The sequence below is a fragment of the Gymnodraco acuticeps genome, unplaced genomic scaffold (assembly GCF_902827175.1).
Source record: "Gymnodraco acuticeps unplaced genomic scaffold, fGymAcu1.1, whole genome shotgun sequence".
NCBI classification, from domain to species: Eukaryota; Metazoa; Chordata; class Actinopteri; order Perciformes; family Bathydraconidae; genus Gymnodraco; species Gymnodraco acuticeps.
Window position 1 is genome coordinate 282,574 of NW_022992084.1, and position 21,791 is coordinate 304,364.

The 21,791-nt window shown below is 41.1% G+C and overlaps 1 protein-coding gene across 3 annotated transcripts in view; it reads right to left on the reverse strand.

Moving 5' to 3' along the window:
- Nucleotides 1–16,183: 16,183 nt before the first annotated feature.
- The window catches only part of LOC117537323 (voltage-dependent calcium channel subunit alpha-2/delta-1-like), a 118,542-nt gene continuing 112,934 nt past the window's right edge, over nt 16,184–21,791 (reverse strand). For all 3 annotated transcript variants that reach the window (XM_034202509.1, XM_034202508.1, XM_034202507.1), the window contains 2 exons: nt 21,625–21,707; nt 16,184–17,778 (listed from right to left, as the gene is read on the reverse strand). In XM_034202509.1, coding sequence (XP_034058400.1) covers nt 17,656–17,778; nt 21,625–21,707 — 206 coding nt within the window. In that variant the 3' untranslated portion in view covers nt 16,184–17,655. The remainder of the gene's footprint in view (nt 17,779–21,624; nt 21,708–21,791) is intronic.

Below are 21,791 nucleotides of genomic sequence, written 5' to 3' on the forward strand. Positions count from 1 at the left end.
GTCTGGCACCTCATTCACTGCTAACTGGCTCCACGTGTGTATAAGGACAGGTCCACATGCATTACATGTCCATTCTGCACACACACTCTGAGGTCCACACATACTGGCGTGAATGCACACCTCGCCACACGCCACAAACAGACACACATACACACACACACTCACTAATCCCCTGGCTTTAGTGGCTTGAGTGTGGTGGTCTTGTGTGGCTTTATTAACTGGGGTGGGGCAGGGAGAGGTGAGATGGTAGAGAGAGAGAGGGATGTAAGGTTGGAAGAAAGGGGGAGAGAGAGAGGACAGAATTGGGGGGAGTCCCACCAGGTGCTAATAGATTTCCTGCAGCTTTGAAATGTTTGCTTGCGCTGGTCTCCTGGAATGGAGTCAGGTTTCATCTGTGGCAAATTACCCAGACCGAGGATTGACCTCCCTTCAACACACACCCCAGACACACGCCTGCGACACACATTCTGACACACACTTACCAAGTGGGACAGACGTTTGCACACACCCACAGTTACGCCTATATAGCACCAACATTCATCTGCAGTGGTGAAATGCCTTCACAAACATACACATTTTCTCTCCTTAAGGAAAACATTTATCAATCAGGGATGGGGTGAGGTTTAGCAGCTAGCCTTGCTCAGGAGTAATGTTCAAAAATACACCTAGCAACGTTGTATTTATTTGTATTAGGTTGTACAGAAAGAGTTGCCACATAAGTTGTACTCTTTTCTGTGCCAAACAAGATACTTATAAATGAGTTTGGATTTGCTAGTAGAAATGTTTTGTTAACGTGTTTTGACAGAGAAATTATGAAGCAACTTCTTAGAAAACATTTGCATTATCTATTATTTATGGAAAGCTAAGCTAACCAGCTTTAGCTTGATATCTTAGGATATGACACATTTTCAAGCCTCTCTTTTCAAAGTTGGTTTGATAGATGGGGCAAACAAACAGAACTCTCACCAAGGAGTTAATCGAGTCCTGTATGAAACAAAAAGTCAGCATTTAACCTTTTTGACGTTAGTTGGTAACTAAATATATTTTAAGCCAAACTGTGCTCTTTTGACCAAACCTAACCAAATAGCTATGGTTCAAAACTGCACCCATTATCCAGAAGAAAATACGTATTTCTCCAAACATAAATGAAAATGCAGTTTAGTTGCATGGAAACTTACATTTTAGTGGACAGGTTTGCTTCTCATGTAAGACTTGGCAAGAAAGGGAACATGATTGTTTACCAAATGTTAAACTATTTCTCTAACGTAGATAACATGCCCCAACAATGTGTGGTTAAATTGATTCTGACCGTCTTTTCTAACTCTCAAAGACAAATTAAAAAGGCCTGATATCCCAATGTGTTCCTTTAACCTTCATGTATTAACACACATTTGCACTTAATCAACCTCCAATTATCCCTGAACCAGACCGTGTTGGCCACACGTCAACCCTTTGATATTTGTGGTTAGGTGCATAATTGCAATTTCATCTTCTCTTGGTGTGGTGTGTGTTTGTTGCCCGGAGACATGTTGCCCATATTTTTGCATGTATCCATATATGTATGCTTGTAGGAATGAGCGTATATAAAACTCCAATTGTCAGATGTGTCAAAAGCTTAATGTATCCACAGTTGACAGGGCTTGGCGTGTCAGAGGATCTTTAAGAAAGTAAATGTTCTGTGTGTGCCAGCTCTTGGCGCTTAATCACACAAATTATTATTACACGCGGTTGAAATGCTGACTCGCGGTCCTGATCAAACACCCAGGGCTCGCAGCAGAGGAAATAACTCACTTCAGAGTAAAAGCCTGACTATGCCTGTTATGTAATTGGTTTGTATCTGATATGAGTCTGTTTATGGAGAATCTGTACGACTCATTGTAGCCGTTTGTCTGGCAGTCATAGTCAGTGTTTGTGAATCCGAGCACAAATGTGTTTGATTGGACGGTTTGTAAGGCAATCAGCCAATTGGTCAGTTAAAAGAGTCTGTCTACCAAAACAATAGTCACAGCAGGGGCCAGATGCTGATAAATCTCTGACGACCCACTTTACTGTAACATTTAGTCAGTTTGCGTGACTGATTCATGCTGCTTCACTGCTTTGTCAACAAAACTCTTAACAGAACAAGGATAATTTCCTGTAAATAATCGGCTCATATAAAATTGCTTGTAAAACATGTACATGTGTGTTGGAACATATCCCCTAAGAATAAATATATTGCCTACTGAAGGGTTGGTATTGTTTGGCCCAAAATGTGTATTGATCACATCACTTTGTATTTTTATATTAAACTCAGTAAACTAACAGTAACTATTCCTGTTGCTCTGCATACTCATGGATCTCGGTGTGACTATAGATTTCCTTAGCAGGTTCTTAATGTTAAAGAAATAGTACATTTTCACTATGAGTCCTTCAAGAGTAACATAAACACCGTTTCATGAATAAAATAAAAAACCAAAAATTACGAGTTTGGTTCTGGGACTATTTCTTGGCTTGAAGCAAGCTTTTGTTTTTGAACAAAATAGATAGAACATTAACGTAAGAACGTTAAGAGATACTTAGATAAGTTGGTAGGCAGCAATAAAGTACATTAACATATTTTCAAGATGTTGAACTGTCAAGTTGAACTACATAGTTTTGTAAAGTCTTAGTTAATTATTAAAGTCACCCCTAAGATTCATGTAGATCAATGTTGTGCAGTTTTCAAAGATAAGTAGTCCTGTTTGGGCACCATCATTTCAAGACAAAGTTTTGAGAGCTTGTTTCATTTTTTGCCTCGGCCCTGTCTGCAAATCTCTGTAAGTGCTCCTCTGTTTTCTCTTTTTCTCTGCTCTCCTCTCTCCTGAGATTAGGCTTCCAGTCAAGGACAGCTGATACAAACCGTGTATGATGTTGGTGATTCAAAAACCACATCAAACCTCCTGTGCTGGTCACTGCACAGCCCAGTGAAGGCCACATCTGCGCTGGGTATTTTTCTGTTTCAGTGATACAGCCAGATCCTCCACTTAAGTTTAACTTTCTCTGCGGCCAAAAAACATAAAAGCAACATGAAAAGCTAATGCTACCAGACTGCAGCAATTTCAGAAAAGTGAGTGCACAAAAGACCAGGAGGTGAGTCACAAAGTTAACGGCCCCCAACAGGGATCCAAAGTGGTGCAGAGACAAGGGAACAGGTGAAGGAGATTTAGCGTTCAAGTTGTTTTGGGAAAGACGTTGAGTTTGCCAAGTCGATCGTATAAACCTCCGGATTTCAGAAACTTGTGTTTATTTCCGAGCTTTCAGGTGGTTCCAGTTTTACAAAGCTGTGTAAATAATTTAGTTTTCTAATTTTCGAAGGATTTGCCTCATCACAGAGTTGTTTGTACACAGAAGAATTATCCTGAGGTCAAACATGCTATAACATACGTCATCAATAAACCAGCAATTTCCTCACAAAAAACAAATGTGTTTACGTGGAAAGTACGTATTACTGTCTCAACTTGCTGGAACAATTTCAATCTTTTGTTGTTCCAAACTTTGTGTGGACATTTCACTTCATCTGCTGCTGTAAGTGTCACACAATGACGCACATTGAAATGTAATGCAACACATTCATCCAACAAGTTACTCACCTTCCAGCATGTGTGGTCTCCAGGGAATCACACATCATGTCACTAGAAGTGCACACCAGACAACTGTTTGAATGGAACCTCGGTCGATGTCTTTGGGTTGCACCTGGATTTGAAAACAGTTCTCACAACATTCAAAACCTACCTTGCTCTTGGAAGATTATTTGCCAGAAAGAAAAGCTCCTGCACAAAACTCTCTAGGGTTAAGAGTTTCATTTATCAAGGTAAAGGTAAGGGTGTCAGGATCCAATTGCAGAATAAAGAGAGGCCGGTATAAAAGGTATAAACTAAAAGTGAGCTTTATTAAATTAAAGCTGTTCGAAATAAACACAAAAAAAGCTGGAGCTGGCAAGGTCAACAAAAACTAATAACAAACCAGGAAGATTTGGAGGACACAAAAGGGCAAACGAGGTAAATCCAGAATAATACAGTGCTGTTCAAGCGGGGGAAACAATGGCGACGAACTGACAGAGAACACTAGGGAAGACAGGCCTAAATACATACAAGACTAATCACAGAGACACAGCTGGGGAGGGGGGTCAAACACAGGGGCAGCAGGTGAACACAATCAGACAGTCAGGCAAAGGAGGGAAAACACAGGAAGTAAAACATGACAAGACACCAGTCATTTCAAAATAAAAACAGGAAACATGAAACACAAAAACATACAAAGTGCTTGCCGGATCATGGTCATCTTGTGCAGTTATTGTTTATTTTCCTTTTCTGTTTACATTTTAATTTAAAGACAAAGTTTTGAGAGCTTGTTTCATTTTTTGTCTCGGCCCTGTCTGCAAATCTCTGTAAGTGCTCCTCTGTTTTCTCTGCTCTCCTCTCTCCTGAGATTAGGTCCACTCATGCTTCCAGTCAAGACAGCTGTTACAAACCGTGTATGATGTTAGTGATTAAAAAACCACATCAAAACTCCGGTGCTGGTCACTGCAAGGCGCAGTGAAGGAGGGCGTCCCACATCTGCGCTGGGTATTTTTCTGTTTTACAGATACCGCCAGATCCTCCACTTTCTCCGTTGGCAAAAAAACATAAAAGCAACATGCAAAGCTAATGCTACCAGCATTTGGGCCCTGATTATGGGACACCCTTTGGAACCTCTTTCGATCCTACCTTAGACGTAGGAATTGGGCGTTCTGAGTGGGAAAACTTTTCTAACTTTATAATACATGGAACCAGTGCTGGAATTGGGCCGGTACTCACCGGTACGCAGTACCGGCACTTCTGGTTCTGACCCATGGAGTACCGGCACTTCTTGCTCAGTACCGACATGCTGGCGGTACTCCGGTACTCATGCACCGTGCCAGTACTCAACACTCTCCCGCCATTCTTATTATACATCCATATATATATATAGCCTACAGCCGCCCGGTACTCAGTAGATGCGTCATGAGGTGCCGAACGGACATTCTCATCGCTCTAACCGCTGGAGTTTCACAGCGGCTGTCAGCTGTTTACTCCTGTCATTCAAACAGAACGTGCTGGAGAGGGGGCGGGGCTTATCTTCTCCATGTAAATACTGTGGTGGAAACGACTATGTCAAAATTAACCTATTTGACCGTGATTTAATAGTAATACACGTTTCAAAATAATAATAATAATAATAATGCCGAAGTAACAACATACTGAAAACTGTTAGTAAAACCATGTTTTAATGCTTTACAATTTGCATACCTAGATGCACGTGTGTTGTGTTTATGCAGTGCTACTCTCACCCAGTGGGTGGCTATGTAGAGTGATAGAACAGAGCAGGCACGCCCCCGAGAGAAGGAAAGCAAGTCAAGTCACAAATTAGCATTTTTAAAATGTTAGCGTGGATTAATAAAAGTGCAAAAAGACAGCGGTTGTCGCCGGAAGAAACTTCAAATACAGAGAATGCTGTGCCTGTGTTGGAAATTGTGTCTGATGGGGAGCTTTCTTTGGTTGATCCTCCTGCTCCAAGTTCTAGTGCATTAGCATTAGCACTAGCTCCGCCGCTTCCTCCAGAGCCTCTAAAGTTAGCTGCTGCTGGCGCAACTGCCACCACCAACACCGGGCAAAGCGATGCACCTGACTGCTGGACAACGGACCAGGTGCAATATTTTTGCAAGACCAATGCATGGCTCCTTCTTAAAGATAAGAAGCTAGGATGTCGGATATGCAGAGATGTCAAATCTTTGGGAATACACACTGGACAAGGACTGAAACTGTCAACTGAATGGGGTGAGTGTGCAGTGTCTCATTTCGGTGTTGACAAGGGCAAACAACAAGCTAGCCTGAGAAAAAAAATCAAAGAACATAAAGAATCACAAGCCCATGTAAAAGCTGCTGACATCCTTACATCTGCTTCACGTGAAACTATTCAACATCAAGTGCAGTCTATGCATAAATCTGAATTAGACACCACTATCAGAGTTTTTCGAACAGCATATACAATTGGCAAACATAGCCGGCCATTCACAGACATGCCAATTGATTTGAATGTACAGAAACTGAATGGGCTGAACGTGGGCAGGGTTTTGCACTCCAATAAAACCTGTGGCAAAATCATCGACCACATAGCTCATGAGCTGAAGAAAAAAATGGCAAAAGACATTACAGAAAACCAAAGAAAACTCTGTGTTTTGGTCGATGAATCTACCACTATTAGTGGTAAAACGGTGCTTGTTGTGTGTCTACGCTCAGCATTAGCTGATGCTGAGCCCGAAACGTTTTTTTGGGAGCTGATCGAGTTGGATGGAACAACGGCTGATGACATCACAAAGGCTTAATGGAGTGTCTTGGAAGAGATTTTAACAAGGACTTTTTAGGTCAGTGTTTCGTTTCTTTTGCATGTGATGGGGCTTCAGTCATGCTAGGGAAGAGAACAGGCGTTGCTACCGAGTTGTGTAGTAAATTCCCAAGCCTGTTTGTGTGGCACTGCTCCAATCATCGTCTAGAGCTGGCAGTTGGGGATGTGGTCAAGGAGGTCTCAGGGCTCAATCATTTCCAGATCTTTTTTGACAAACTCTATTCCTTGTTCCATGCCTCCCCCAAAAATCAGAGGCAGTTAGCGCAGTGTGCGCAAGCAGTCGGACAGCGTCTCCTGGTGATAGGGCGTGTTTTGTCCATCCGCTGGGTGGCTTCAAGTGAAAGGAGCGTCAGAGCAGTCTGGGAAAACTACCGAGTGCTTCATGATCACTTCACAAATGCTGCAAACGACACGAGCAGGGATTCCAGAGACAGAGCAAAGTACAAGGGCCTGGATGATGTGCTCACATCTGCAACGTTTGTTAGCAATCTGGGACTGATGTACGATGCGCTCACAGAGCTCAGCGACCTCTCTCGGCAACTCCAAAAAAGAGAGATGACACTGCCTACAGCAGATAGGCTCTTAACTCGAGAAATACGAGTTTTTGAATCCATGGTCACCATGCCTGGCCCACACATGACTACAGTTCATACAGCTCTAGCTGAGAAGTCCTTCAAGGGTGTTGCCCTGCGTGAGAATGGCAGGCTTGTACAGATTCATGCAGGTCAGTTTTTCCGCAGTATGGTAGAGAATCTGAGACACAGAATGACTTCCACAACCTCCTCTCATGTCAGCACAAGAGAAATCCCATTACATGGCCGGGAGGCCCGGGACAATCAGCTAATCCAGGACATGAAAGTTATCCATCCTGGAAGTTGGCCTGAAGAGGAGTTAGACATACAGTATGGGGACGTAGAGGTGCTACGTTTGTGCGAAGTGCTGAAAGTGGACAGAAGAGAGACTGTTCAGGGCTTTCGCGAATACAAGGAAACCAGGGCATCCCGTACACCTGCTGCCATGGAGCCTCTACTGAAAGCAGTCCGAACCATCGCTGTCTCCACTAGTGAGTGTGAGCGGGCATTCAGCTGCATGAACGATATCCTTACTGCAAAAAGGAATGCTCTCTCTGTCAGCCGACTGTCCAGCCTGGTTTTCATTAAATGTAATGGACCATCACGACAGTTCAATCCGGAACAGTATGTGAGGTCCTGGCTGGCAAAGGGAAGGAGAAGTGCTGATGAAAGAGCCTGTCCAGCTCCAGCCCCTGATACTGATGTCCCCAAGGCCTTCTGGAGCCTTTTCTAACAATGTGAAGTATATTGCAAAGCAGCTCACCCAGTGAGAAGACTTTTGGCATAATGTGCCGATTTGTACAGATCCTGGAGATAGAAGGACTTCAGACCAACCAGGGAGTTATCTGATCAGCTTGGTGTTCAATGTAACTCTTTACCATGGCTCAGACTTTGTTACTTGCAGTTACAGTTTCTCATTTTAGATTGTGCAAATTTTGCATTTGTTTTTACATGTTCTTTGTTCATGCTCTTTATCATTTTTCTGAGTTGGAAAGTTAGATTGCATCATAGTTTACTTTATACATATTTGTATTCTTCAGTGGTGAAGTATATTGCAAAGCAGCTCAGCCATGTGAGAAGACTTTTGGCACTTTTTCGTTTTTCGTTTTCTGAGTTGGAAAGTTAGATTGCATTCAAAATGTACAGAAATACTTAATTTTGTTAAAGCTTTTTATAAAAAATGCTTCTGACCAGAGCTTTGTTTCCTTGTCATTAATGTTGAACACCACCAGAGGGGCTCTCACCTGAAAGGTCTCTGCTTCATGTGTCTTCAGCAGAAGATCTAGACTTTGATTGCTATATTTTCAGTTAATATTGACCTTACTGAGCTTTAGCCATATCCGCTGCCTATCATAAAAAATGTTAAGTACAGTGAACCTTTCTAAAATATACAGTAGTAAAGAGACAAACCCACCAGCAATATAGTAGCCAAATTCTTGTTTGTGGGCTGTATATATAAAATTGACTTGAAAAAGTTGCTGATTTTAGAGTACTGGCACCTTTTTCATTCCAATTCAAGCACTGCATGGAACTCAACAAAAATGCCTTATTGGTACTCCAGTTTCAAATTACAGAATTTGCCAGGTGCAACGGTTGGTAGAGAAAACGTGAGTGAAGAAAAAAAGACAATCAAAAGACAGAGAGTTCTTACCTGCAGCAAAGTGACGCAGATAGGAGGAGGCTGTGACGATTGTCTTATTATCCAACTTTCAAGTCGGGCCAGTTAGAACATAATCAAGAATTGTTTTGCAAATGTTCTATAAAGCTTACTGAACCCTTCCGAATCCAGAATCTAGATATAGTTACTTGTCTAAGATTTGAATAATGATCAAGAATTCATCTCGCAGTAGTAGTAGTACCATGTGGTTACGATTAGGATGATAAGAACTATAAACTACCTGGATTTGTTTACCTCTGGTATGCACGATGAGGGAATGCCATAGATTTACTGTAATCTGCTTCATTGTAATCTAACATCTAAAATCAACATTAGACTAACCCTAACTGTTAACCCTCAGGGCACAGACTCTGAATAAAAGTGATATAATCCATTAATCCAGCCATTAGCTGAACAGGTGTATCCTTCACAGGAGGACTGGAGCCAATCTGGACAGTTGCCAGTCAATCACAGGATTGACACAGTGACAGACAACCATTCACATTGACACCTTTTCATTTTGAGTCACCAATTAACCACTTGGAAGGAAATATGAGAACATGCAGCAAACAAGTACGTGCAAACTCTTAACAGAAAGGCCCGAGGTAAAAGTTCAATAAATGCTAAACATATCAATATCAACCCCCTTGAATTAGATCCCATTGTGCTTTGCGAGTATCACAACATATCTGTTTCAGCAGTTGTGATTGAGCCAGGGCCAAACACGCATTTATGATGTGTTAGAAAATGTAAATGAAGGGTTACAAACTTCATTTGTGGTTAGTTGCCCCCCCGTGAGAACATGTCAGAGTAACAACTTTAATAACAACTGCCGAAAGACAGGAGATGTGGAGACAAAACAAAAAACCTCACCAAAGCCATCGTGGTCCAGTCCTGTCTTTTTTGAGGTTCTGAATACTGTTGTTTTGTTCAACCACAACCGTCACAGTTGTTCTTTCATTCCAACAAACATGTGCCTACTGGATAATTCGCCTACATCTGTGCTTTGCAAAACTTTCTCAGTGGTGGTTAGCTGGGTTTTTTTCTGCAGGCATTAACCAACTTTTGTGCGCGGTCACTTCTCAGTAATCCAAAACCAGCCTTACTTTATGATCGCTTTCACGTAAAAGGAAGGGAGAATGCAGAAATCATATCTTCTTAATCTCGCACTGTAAGGAATGCAAGCGTTAGCATTATCGGAGAAGAGAGGGGGGTTTTGAGTGCAGGACATGCATACAAATGAAGTGGTGAGCCACTCCTGGTCAGAAACATTAGGTCCCAATTTCTAAAGCACTTAAAGGTTCACTGTGGTGTACAAATGACATGTGACACCATCTCGATACTCCTCAGAAAGCCAGTCATGGAATAACAAACTTAATGAGGGAACTGTTAATACTACCAAATGCAATTACTTACATAATAAACTTTTCATATTTACTCTAGAGGCCGTTTACTTACAGGCCAGATATGAATCAGTGACAGAGGGACACAGGTCCACAGACTTAGGGATATGGATAAGGTTAGGGATAACAATAAAAAACACAACAGGGGTGACCTCCCAGTGTAAACTGGCTCGGTCATCTTGTTGCCAGACGCTAAATCCAGAACCCCTGGCAGGAAATCCAGCGTGTGCCGTTGACATCCCAACTCATCCGTGACTGACAAGGAATAACACTTTTGGAGAGGTTGGAGGAAATAGTCCAAGAAAGACAGAGTGCTGTCAACGGAAAACACGATTATTTAGCCTGATAGTCAATCTTTCATTCAAGAAATCACCCAAGGAAAGAGAATACATTAAACAATGAGATTATATATAGTGAAAAAATATGTTGTGGTAAAAAATTACTGAAAGGTACTTTTCACAACTATTTCAACAATTGAGGTACATTTTTTTACATTGCAATGTTATGGATTTGTATTCAGTTTCTTGAATTTCACAGTCCATCACATCATTCTTAATTGAAATGGCAGTTTCACAAAGTTTTAATTGACAGTGTTGTTATCAATTTCTGTCACAGGGTTTGTAGAATATTCCATTTCATATTATTGGTCTCTGTATAGTCATTTGCCATCTGTACTTTCAACAATAAAGGCCATTTTTATTAAAAAATACTGAAGGCATTGTAATTGGTCACATTAAGAATGTCCCCAAGCACCTTAAGGATTTTAGTTTTTCTTCATGGCTAGTAGTATACAGTATACATGACTAGGGTATGTTTTTAACGTCCATAATAAAGAGTAAAATGAGCCTGTATTTTGTCTTTGGGGGGCAGTGAGGAATAGTGGCTGTAGGAATCTGGGCTTGAGCACAGCTGGTTTCAGGTTCAAGTATAAAGCGGACTGCGCTAACGAGAAAGTCACTTACCATTTGATCAACATGCAACAGGGAAAACAGGAATTACTGCAAATGTATGACCAGAGAACATTACGGGTCGTTGTTAATGGACGTGTCCTTGAGCCAAATTCAATGTTGTAGAGAGATGTGGCTGGACCTACGCCTCCATCCTTTCAGTTCCTGGACATTGTTGATTTTGGCAGGACGTCGGGTTCTGATGTTGGCTAGACACAGGCAGAGCAGACTCAGGGTGCTTCCTTTCTCATTTTCACACACATTTGGAAGGGAAATGTGTGTTGGCAATGGGACAGAAGTTAGCAACAGTAATCCGATCCGCCGTTGAGAAAAAATAAGATATTTTGAAAGAAAGGGACATGAGCCAGAACTCCACACGCAATGCAACAGATAGTAATCATAAACTTTTATTCTGAATATACCTTGTTTGCACATGAATAAACACTTTTTTTTTTTACTTCCAAGGATTAAAAACATTGTTATTTTTTTGTCTGTTGAGAACAACATCGGTATTTGTACACATTTTTACATGACTGATTTTTGAAGCTCCACTAAAGTGTAACATGTTAAAGCACAATTGAAGGAGACCCACTAAGCCAACTTGTGGACGCCCCCATCAAGAGCCTGCCTTAAAACCAAAGGCAGAGAAAGATTGACTGACAGGCACGCCAATCGTCTGCCAAAGAGTGGCAGCAAGGTAACAAGACACAAAAAACACACACTATGCAATCTTCAAGACTCCAGAAATAAAAAGTCTAACTCACACGATCCATACAGAGCACCAACAGTCAAAAACACTTAATATCACATCGAGAGTATATTATTCCTGAAGTGACAGCATCTGATTTTAGCACTTAAGAGTAGAATGGAACATCTGGATAACAATGGAGCTCATGTTCATTCTCCAATGTTTTCTGTGCGTCTCTTAAAGCATCTGATAATTTTAGGTGGTGTGTATTGTTACTCAATTTCACATCCGTACAATGTACGTCTCTTTCCAAGGTGACTTAAGGACCATGCCAATGTTCGAGCAAGTTAAACTTCTGATATGCAAATCATGTATATTTATCACATATTCGTAGTTAGTGTCAACATGAAGGTGGAGTTTGGAGATTAGCAGAAACCACTGGAAGTAGAAAGTAGGGAAAATGTCATTGACCCCCCCCCTCCAGCTTTTCTCCTGTTGCCTGATTTGGCGTTGCGTATAGTCCTATTCCATAGCAAGACGTTCTTTGATTTACATTAAACTTTTCTGCTGGCCATCTCGATTCTCCCCTTCCTTTTCAGACAGCCATTGTTTGCCATCAATTTTTGTAAAACATCAATTAGTAGACTTTATTTTGCGGTAAAATCTACATGAGTGTGCAATATGATTTGCTTGCTGTATGGAAATGAATGGAAGCACAAGAGACCTATCAGGAAAATCACATCAACGTGACTAAAGTTCAGTTGTTGGCCGAAGTAGTGGACCGAAGCCTCACCGCTAGTGTGACTGAAAATCTGAAACACAACATGGTATGCCAAATACTCAGCAGTAGTAAATATCCATGATTTGGTCTATAAAAAAACTTGCGAAACCCCCAGTACAGTATGGTCCTTAAATAAAAGCTATCATACATGGCTTGAACCAATCAGACATATTGAGTAATGCATTCATACATCACTCTGGCCAATCAGATTCTCTTTTTTTTCCAGCTGAGTCAGACCAGGACGGAGCCAAATGCTGTCCCCTCAAGAGCAAGGCAGTAATAGCTGGTCATACCTCATCATATCATAAACAAATGCCTGACATTCATAATATAATGCATCCCAACATTACACACCAGATACATTTTTTTCTTTTGTGAATCAAGTCACTACCATGCAGCACAGGGTAAACATGTGAGACTTACTTGATGCCTTGGTAAATTGCATAAATTCTATATTACGATTATAGGTTTCTCCACAAGAGAATAAGAGAGCCCCATATGGCACTTGATATTCTTAAGTGTTAGTAAATGAGGAGCATACCATTGTTATTTTCACCACATTGCTTTTGTTGGAAGGTTATAGTTTATAAAAATGTCTGGTGGTAGTCGAGCTTTGCCATCAAATAAAATGGATTCCTTGATTGTACTTGGATGAATACTTATAGGAAAAACTGACATTATTCAAAATGATGCAAGAGGGATTCATTTAATAAACCAGGGTGAGAGACGATGTTAGTGGTCATGGACACATAGAGACACATAGAGTGTATATATAAAGGTCGTACACAACATTGAAATGGTTGTCTTCAATTCCCCACACAATTAAGCAATTTCCTGCAAACATGTGCCAGTGTTTATAGATTACACAACTAAAAGATGCACTCCCTGGTTTTGTTTAAGTGGTGTATGTAGCTCCTCATAAATCCTAAAATATGTTCCTCTGCAAAGGATCTGAATCCGGAAAACAAACCGTGACTCAGAAGGATGTTTTATGATCTTGGTGTGCCATAAGGCAGTAAATGGAATGTATCCTTAATGTATTTGATTTCACTAAAACAGTTATAACGTAATTTTTACTGTTGTAACATGTGATTGACAATTCTGAACTCGAAACAACAGAGACCTAAAAAACGATTAAATCGGGGGATTACTCAATTAAAATCCCATCTTTCAGCCATTTGTACTTGTACATAAAAACACAGCAAGAGATGTTCTACATATTGCAACTTCAGGATGGATTCAGTTTAATCCTGAACTCAGTTAAGTTGTTATATTTGCATTCCTGCTGAGATAATTAGTACTGCATTGACACTGGGCGACTAAGTGTCCATTTTTGATCCTGTGTGAGTTGGTATTATTTATTATTTTTGACAGATTGCGTTTGCTCTGCAGCAGTCGTTTGACTAACTTGCATTTTTGAATACCCCTCCGACTGTATAATATCTACTCTGAACAGAATAATAAACATCTACAGTAAATCATTTGAATATTTTCACGCTTAAAGGAACAATATACTTTAAGCTGGCATTTAAAAACTGGTACAGCAGACACCATTTGAAATATTGGAAAGAGATTCTAAACTGACCCGGGTTTACAAGATTGAGAACGCTATAAATGACAAGCTACACCAAATCCTCAGTTAATGGGATGGTTTATAGATATGCAATGTATTTGTTTGGAGATTATACACCTGCTGTTGTTGGTTAACTCTATCAATGTTATCTAGATGCATTGCTGGCTGTTATAGTCCATTATAACAAATCAAGCGCCGGGTGAAGTCAGCAAATGCATAACCAGGGCCGTCCCTCCCTACAGGCCGATCATGCATACTGTGTGGGGCCTCACCTTGCGGAGGGTGTCTCAACTGAGCCGAAAATGCGGCGCAGCTATGCGCTTATGCGGCGCAATTAGTGTGATCATAGAACTTTGCGTGGGGCCTCATGTTGACCAGGGACGACCCTGTGCATAACCTCTTCTAAAACAGGTATTATGTTAAATTCAGCTATTTTCCTAGATAGCATAGATGGGCTTCAGTACTATTTTAAAACGTGTGTTTCAGTCTTACATTTCTGTCACGCTGGTTGTTGGCTGGGTAGTTAACAGCTGTGGCTCATTCCAGACCCCTTTGTGTATGATTGATAGCATTTAGCATATGTTAGCATGACAGTGTTAGCTAGCACTACACTGGATTACTTCACTGGCTGTGTGTCAAATACTCGAGCACTCATAAATATAATAGTTTAACAAAAGTATTACACCTGAAATCCCTCAAAATGCACATCCTTACTGTGATTAATAAGTTAGTTCAGCTATCCTGAGATCCATGCTTACCTTTACAGGAGCCACATTGACAACTGTTTTAACTCTTCTGGGCTCTGAGCCGTCCCAATCTTTCAAAGTTGTCTCCAATATTAGCACGTGTTCAGCCACATCTCGGGTCATTGAGCTTTTAGCAAAGACGATTGGTAGAATCCAGTGTTATCTCTGTCGATCAAGTTTGTTTCCGTGGTTCCATGGCTGCAGCATGCTGTGTTTGCTTGCAAATTATGCCCCGGCCACACGAGGACGAAAACGGCTAAACGCATAGGATTAACGCAATCGCAAAAAAGCTTCCGTCCACACGCAATAGTCCGGATAGTGTCTGTCCACACGAGATAGCTCCGTTTAGCTCCAACCGCTGGAGAAGCTGCAGTACATATGCAGGAGCCTGTACGTGGCGCTGTAACTTCCTCCACAAAAGCAGCGAAGAAGCATGGTTGTCATGGTTGCCCTTCTGTTTATTCTCCGCGGTGGGGGCCGAGGGAACCGGGCAGAGTTTTTCGCCAGTCAACGTGTATTAAAGTTTAAATCTTCCGACAAAATTATAAAAGTGCCGGTCAAAGGTCTTCTTTGTTATTTATTGAGCTTTAAAACAAATGAATAACGAATCTATATATTATAATAATAAAATACACGGAGCCTCTCTTTTTCCTCCCTCTCTTCGGACAGCGCCAGTGTCTGTCTCATGCAGCAGCTGATCCAGTAATGAGTGACCCGGCCGACAGTAAAAATAAACATATTTATAACTAGTTTAGGTAGTTTGAGAGGTAATTAAAATAGCTAAGGGTGATGATCGGACTTGAAGTGTGTGTTTTACTCCGTTCACCGCCGCATCACAGCGGGAGGAGCTGCAGGTGAGCAGAGCTGCGTGTCTCCGTCCTGTCAGATTAGACTTCACTCGCGTTTAGGTCCATATCGAGAGAAAGATAAATAATCTGAATTCAGTGTGCAGTTTACTTTGACGCGGGGGTGAGCAGCAGAGGTGGGGAGAGGCGGGGCTATTGCCTCATCATTATCAGAAAAGTATCGTATACATAGGGCGTACACACGGAGCCGTTGGACCTCCCAGAGCGTTGCGTATGCCGTTCTATCCACCTTGGGACCCGTTATCGTTTACGCAGTCGTTTAGTGCCGTATTCGGTCGTCCTCGTGTGGCCGAACGGTCTATATGACACTAAACAGTAACGCAAACGACCGTTTTCGTCCTCGTGTGGCCGGGGCATTAGTTTCTTATCAGGCCACATGAGGTTTTGAAATAGACAGGCAAAAACAAAAACAGACTTTGCCAACTGGAATGGAATTTTTGGAAGAAGAGTCTGACATTGTTGTCTGAGGAAGCCGAGATTTTAAATTAGAATATATTTAACCTCAGTAAACATACATATTACACATTGTTCCTTTAAGTTAGGTCTAATGGAAGAGAAGGCACACAACATGAAACATGATGAACTTATATTGAAGAGAAAAGAAGAAAATGAAATACAGCAGGAGAGATGATCAAAAGCATGGATTGACTGCAGTGATGTCTACTTGGTATCATACCACAGTAAAAAAAACAAGCAATATGGAACCTCACTTCTTCACAGAGATAGAAGTTGTTGGACCAGTCTGGACCAAACCATAACGACTGTAAAATAAAAGCTGCACTTTTAATAGCAGTGCAGATAGTAGTCATTTAATTTAAAAAGTGACAGCAGTGAATACAAATTCTCATATCCCCTTCACCCATTTTCTTTAGTGGTGGCAGTCAAGGAAACAGTAACATGCTGTCCAGACGCTTCAATCAAATAAATAATAAAACAAATAAATACGTAACCTCTTTCAATTCAGTAGCCAATGTCTACCTAGCTGGTCACACAGTCCACATGGTACTAGAGATGTTGTCAACTGAGCATGCATAGGACACCAGCCAGGCTCACCCTGATTGGTTAATGTGCACTATGACAACCAAGTTTTCATTGGATCAATCCAACACCAAGGCGGAAATTCCACATAATTTACAACTGTTAATCAGGGTTGAAGATTAGTAGATCAGCTACAATGTTTAAAAACTGTACACTCAGAGGCAAACCCTCTGTGGCAGTTTAAGGGTTGGTTTCTGTGCATTAAAATAACAATGAACAATGATTTCCACACTGCAAATACAGTATCTACATGAAAGAGCCATGGGGCGAAAGTACAGTTGATGCATCTTTGAAACCGTCAGAGACACTGTGAACATGTTCTGCGTAGTGCTATCTAAACAAATCTGACTGAGACAACATTATTATCAGCAACCCATCGGAGGCAAATGAAGGACATGAGGTTGAGATGTAACAATTTGGCATTTCTTACTGAAAATCTCAGCCAAATTCTCAACCACAAAACAATAAATACCTAAAAACTAGCCACTGCAAATCGATTCAAAAATAAATTGTACGCTTGCAAAAGGCATGCAGCGCTGTATCTGGCAGTGGTGAATAAAACTGCTCAACATCTTTAATAAACAGTAAGTCTCCCGGATCGTGATTGAAATCCCTCCGATACTTTAAGGCAGTAGAATCTCTTTCATCCGTGACATCAAGCCAAAGAAAGTTCAGAAGTCGCTAATCAAAATTAATCTCAGCTGGCGGGGACCATTGAAGAGATGAAGGATAGGCGTAGGTATCTTCCAAATAAACATTTCTTTCATCCCTTGCACCCCCTTGCACCTGGGAAAATTACTTAAAAAAAAGAAACCCTTAAAAATGAAGGTATCAAAAGGAGAAACTGGCAGGTTGTAGGGCTCACAGGTTTTTCTTTGTTTGTTACAAGCGCTTCTCAACGGGCGTTTGTCATTTCGGTGGCTGCGTTGCATGCTGGTTGCCGTATTTGAAGATAACAGAGGGAGAGAGACGGAGAGAGGGCGTGATGAGGATTTTTCAGAGGTCATGACGGGATGGCATGGGGTCTGGAGCCAGTCAAAACCCAGAGCAGAACCAGCTGAAGGCCCACCATCAGCCAAAGTGAGGGGCTCAGGCTGGACGCCCCGCCACAGTCAGGGTCCTTCTCCTGGTGGGAAAGGGGTTAAGTTACTGATTGTTACAACTAACTTATTAAACATGCTCCAATTGACCTCTCCCCTAACCTATGATTGTCTAGTGCTAGCTATCAACTGCAGTTAGGTCTGCAAACCTGTCAAGCTTTGGACCACTCCACACATGCTAGCTAAACCAGGCTACGCTAGCTAAGGAGCTGTAGTAAAAGCCATAATCTCGATAAATTAGTGTCTTTAACTCTCAAAATCCCAAACTATTAACACTATTTCCCCATTTCTGATTAGTGTCCACTATGTGGGAGACAGTGCTGAAAGCTAAAAGAGTTTAGGCTAACGTTAGCAACCCTTTCCTGCAAGAGAAGGGGAAAACACCGTTTTAACTACCTGCAATACCTGCTTTATTTTCCTATCCTTTAACTTGCCTTGTGAGGATGCTGTTTCTGACTTGCAGCTTTGGCCTCTGTCTTTTATCTTATATATTATACAAGATAGTGTATATTTAGCTATTAATTTCATATTGAAAATCCTTTGAAGGATTTTAAAAGTCAACTCGAAAAAATTATCGGTCATATGTTTTGGACCAATTCTTTATTTAATAATATAGCAATTTTTTATTTTGCCGGCTGAAATCCTGATTGTACCTAATTCAATTACTTAGAATTCTGAGAAGTAAATCTGCCACATTTATATTGCAAACTTCATATATGATGTGCCACAACCGAAGACAGGTGCACTGAATAAACTGAAACTTTGACTTTGAGTTAATTGTGTTATTTCAACTGATTTCACACAACGGCATTACATAACTGGTTGGTTGAAAGCAGCAATATAAAGTTGAATATATCACTTCATATATATATTTTTTTAACTTAAAGGTGGGGTAGGTAAGTTTCAGAAACCGGCACTTTTTGTTATATTCCATGGAAAAAATCCATAAAAACATTTCATCTGTGGAATACTGTAAAAAGCCGGCCCGGCTAAACGGATTGGATTGCTGCCCTGTCTGTCAGCCTTCCATCTCGTGCACGCACAAATGTATCTCGTGCCCTCATTGGGCGTACCGTCATTGGGCGTGCATTGCAGCAGTACTTCAATGACTCGCCAGCAACAGGCGGCCACTTTCACCAGTCTGCTGACGTCATGTGCGCGTTCATGTGTGTTGGAGGAGGTGCTCTGTAAGGAAGTCTGAAGGAAGGGGCGGATTCTTTTCGACTGTGTACTTTCACATTTTAGTGCACTCGAGCCGGTTTCTGAAACTTATCTACCCCACCTTTAATATTATTGCTTTCAACTAACCTAACACAGTTATGTGAAATCTGTTGATACACTACATTTAATTAAAGTCAACATATCAGTTTCCGTGTGTAGCATCTTAGCAACAGTAACTCAGAGGGGTCTGGACCTTAAAGCATTATCAACCAGAACTATGCAGGGATCAAAAAATAGGTACAACAATCTAAAAGACAAAATGTCTTTAAGATTTGACTGTAAAACTTTGAGCCATCATGTCTGACCAAATGAATTGAATACTCCCACTCTCTGTATGCTAAGCATCTGGAGAGGTACAGCGGAAAGAATGTCTCGCCTTGATATGCGTTTTGAGAGGGAAAGAAAGTTGAGAATCATTTAAAGAGACGCGCCAACGTCTGGATGCAAATGAGAAGTGAGTGGCCTGTTTTAGCTAGCGTCTGGATACATCAGTAATCAGATGTCAACAGAGAGAGAGAGACACCGGAGTGTATTGCCTGGGACTGACAATGATAGATGGGGAGAGATACAAAGAGCGTGGCTCGAAGTTCAAAGTCAGGTGAGACGGAGAAAATGTTGGCGAGAGACAGAGAGAGTCTGGGAGGTAAGTTGGGGGGAGGTGAAGACAGATGGTGGTAGAACATAAGAGAGAGTGACAGGAGCAAAAGATAAGGGTAGGAAAACAACGGAAAAATACATGAAGAAGTGGAACAAAGCAGAAACAGTCAGATGTAAAAAGAGAAGAAGAGATAAGGCGAGGAAAACAAACAGAGTAGAAACACCAGGAAAAAGGGTGGCGAAGTTATGAGCCTGAGGCAGTGAGATTGAATGTACGATAATGATGAATTGTTAATGAAAGAGAAAGCTAGCGTTATGGGACTGACCCGAGACAGCACATGAACAGTGGCAGCAGTAACATGAGCAGAGAGGAAGCCAATGGGGAGCCTGCGCTCCTTCGGCACATGGCCTCATCCTAACCATCAACAGCCAATCACAGAGCAGGAAAAAGAGAAAGAAAGAGAATCATGCAGCAAACAGTTCACATTGTTAGCAAGAAGTTAGAAGCAAAATATGAGCAGAAAAGGTAAGAAAATTAGTTTAGACAATAGTAGAAGATGCATTCACTTGAAGAAAGAGTTAGTGTGTGAGTGTGTGTGTGTGGGTGGGTGTGTGTGGGTGTTTGTGTACACTGGAAAAACTGAAACATTGACTTTAATTAAATGTATTGTGTCAACAGGTTCACATAACCTAAACTATTAAGTTCAACAGACGACTGCTTTCAACTAACCTAATACAGTGATGTGACATCTGTTGGCATCATACATTTAATTAAAGTCAACGTTTCAGTGTAAGTGTGTGAGCATGACAGGGCAGGCATAAGAGTTAATTCACAAACTTAGACACTGGAAAAGGATTATAGAGTGAAAAACAAACAGAGCATTCAAGTGCAGAGGTTTCACACGCAGAGATTTTGTGCTGCTCATAAAACGTTTGTTTGGCTTGGTTATTCATAGTTGAGAAATGCGTGGGAAATCTGCACACATACAGCTTTGGACGGATTGCAAAAAAACAAAAGACATGCACCATGTAAAAGAGATGGAAAGGTGCCGTGGGTAGAATTTCTTCACTGATATATCGTTTTCAAATGTTTTTAAAAGACCAGCTGAAATCGTTTCCTTCTTCCCATTTCCCCTTCCTTTTTATTGGTGCGTAATAAGTTGCAGTTGCTACATCTTATTTTCCAGGTTAAATGTGATAAAAGATCAAGTTGTTTCATCCGGAGGATACATTTGGAAGAAATCATAAAAAATAAATATATAAAAAAGAACACTCAGGCACTACTCCTCTGGAAACAACAACACATTTTCATATTGACCTTGATAACGTAGAAGGTAACACTAACAATGGGCTCAATGTTCATTTTCTTCATGTTTGTTCCTATCTGGAAAGTTTGCCCTGTTTAAGCTTCTTTCAGCTACTTGTTTTGGTTTTCACGACGCGCAACTTTAATGTTATGAGGCAGCTTTTTAAAGTGTTACATCTATCATAAAGCCACTGTACGCTACCTGCCCAGCACTAAACAGCAGTTAATGCAGCTTTAGTAATATCAAATTCTGACATTTCTTTATTAATATTTCAGATATGAGTGAATTTATGTCTGGAAAAAAGGTCAGAACTTCAGTATTTTAATAAATGTTGGTTATGTTCCAGCGCTAGCTTGCGTTATTCAAAAATATTTGTTAGAATTGGATCTACAGACTATTTTCATAGTTCCGTCAGTGCCAGGAGTTCTGATTGAAGCTCTGTCCTCTAAAGCTGTGACCAGGCCTACATGTTCCTTGGTGATGAACTCAAATGGTTTTAGCAGAGAACCCAGAAACGGTAGCCTCGGGGCAAACGCGTTTAATTTAAAAGGCTTTTCCCATTTCAGGCTGGATTTTCCCCAAAAACTTCTTAAATTCTTGTGAGAGTAATAAAGCAGCAATGGTCTCACTTTTTAGCAGTTTGTCAGTGTTATACATGAAACTCTACACAGAGCACCTTCAGATACAAAGAATTGAGCTGCAGTTTGAATTGTTCTCAACTAGTAGCCGTCCCAGGTCTGAACTTACGTGTTCGTTGTTATCAAAACAGACCGCGGGCCCTTTCCTATACCGAGGATTCTGAGCCATTTCACAGGGATCAGGACCGTTAGCTGGATGAGGAATGTCAGGAACATAACACAAGGTACTCTCAAAAAATAGCAACAAACATTCGGAACTCTGATTTATGTCATGGA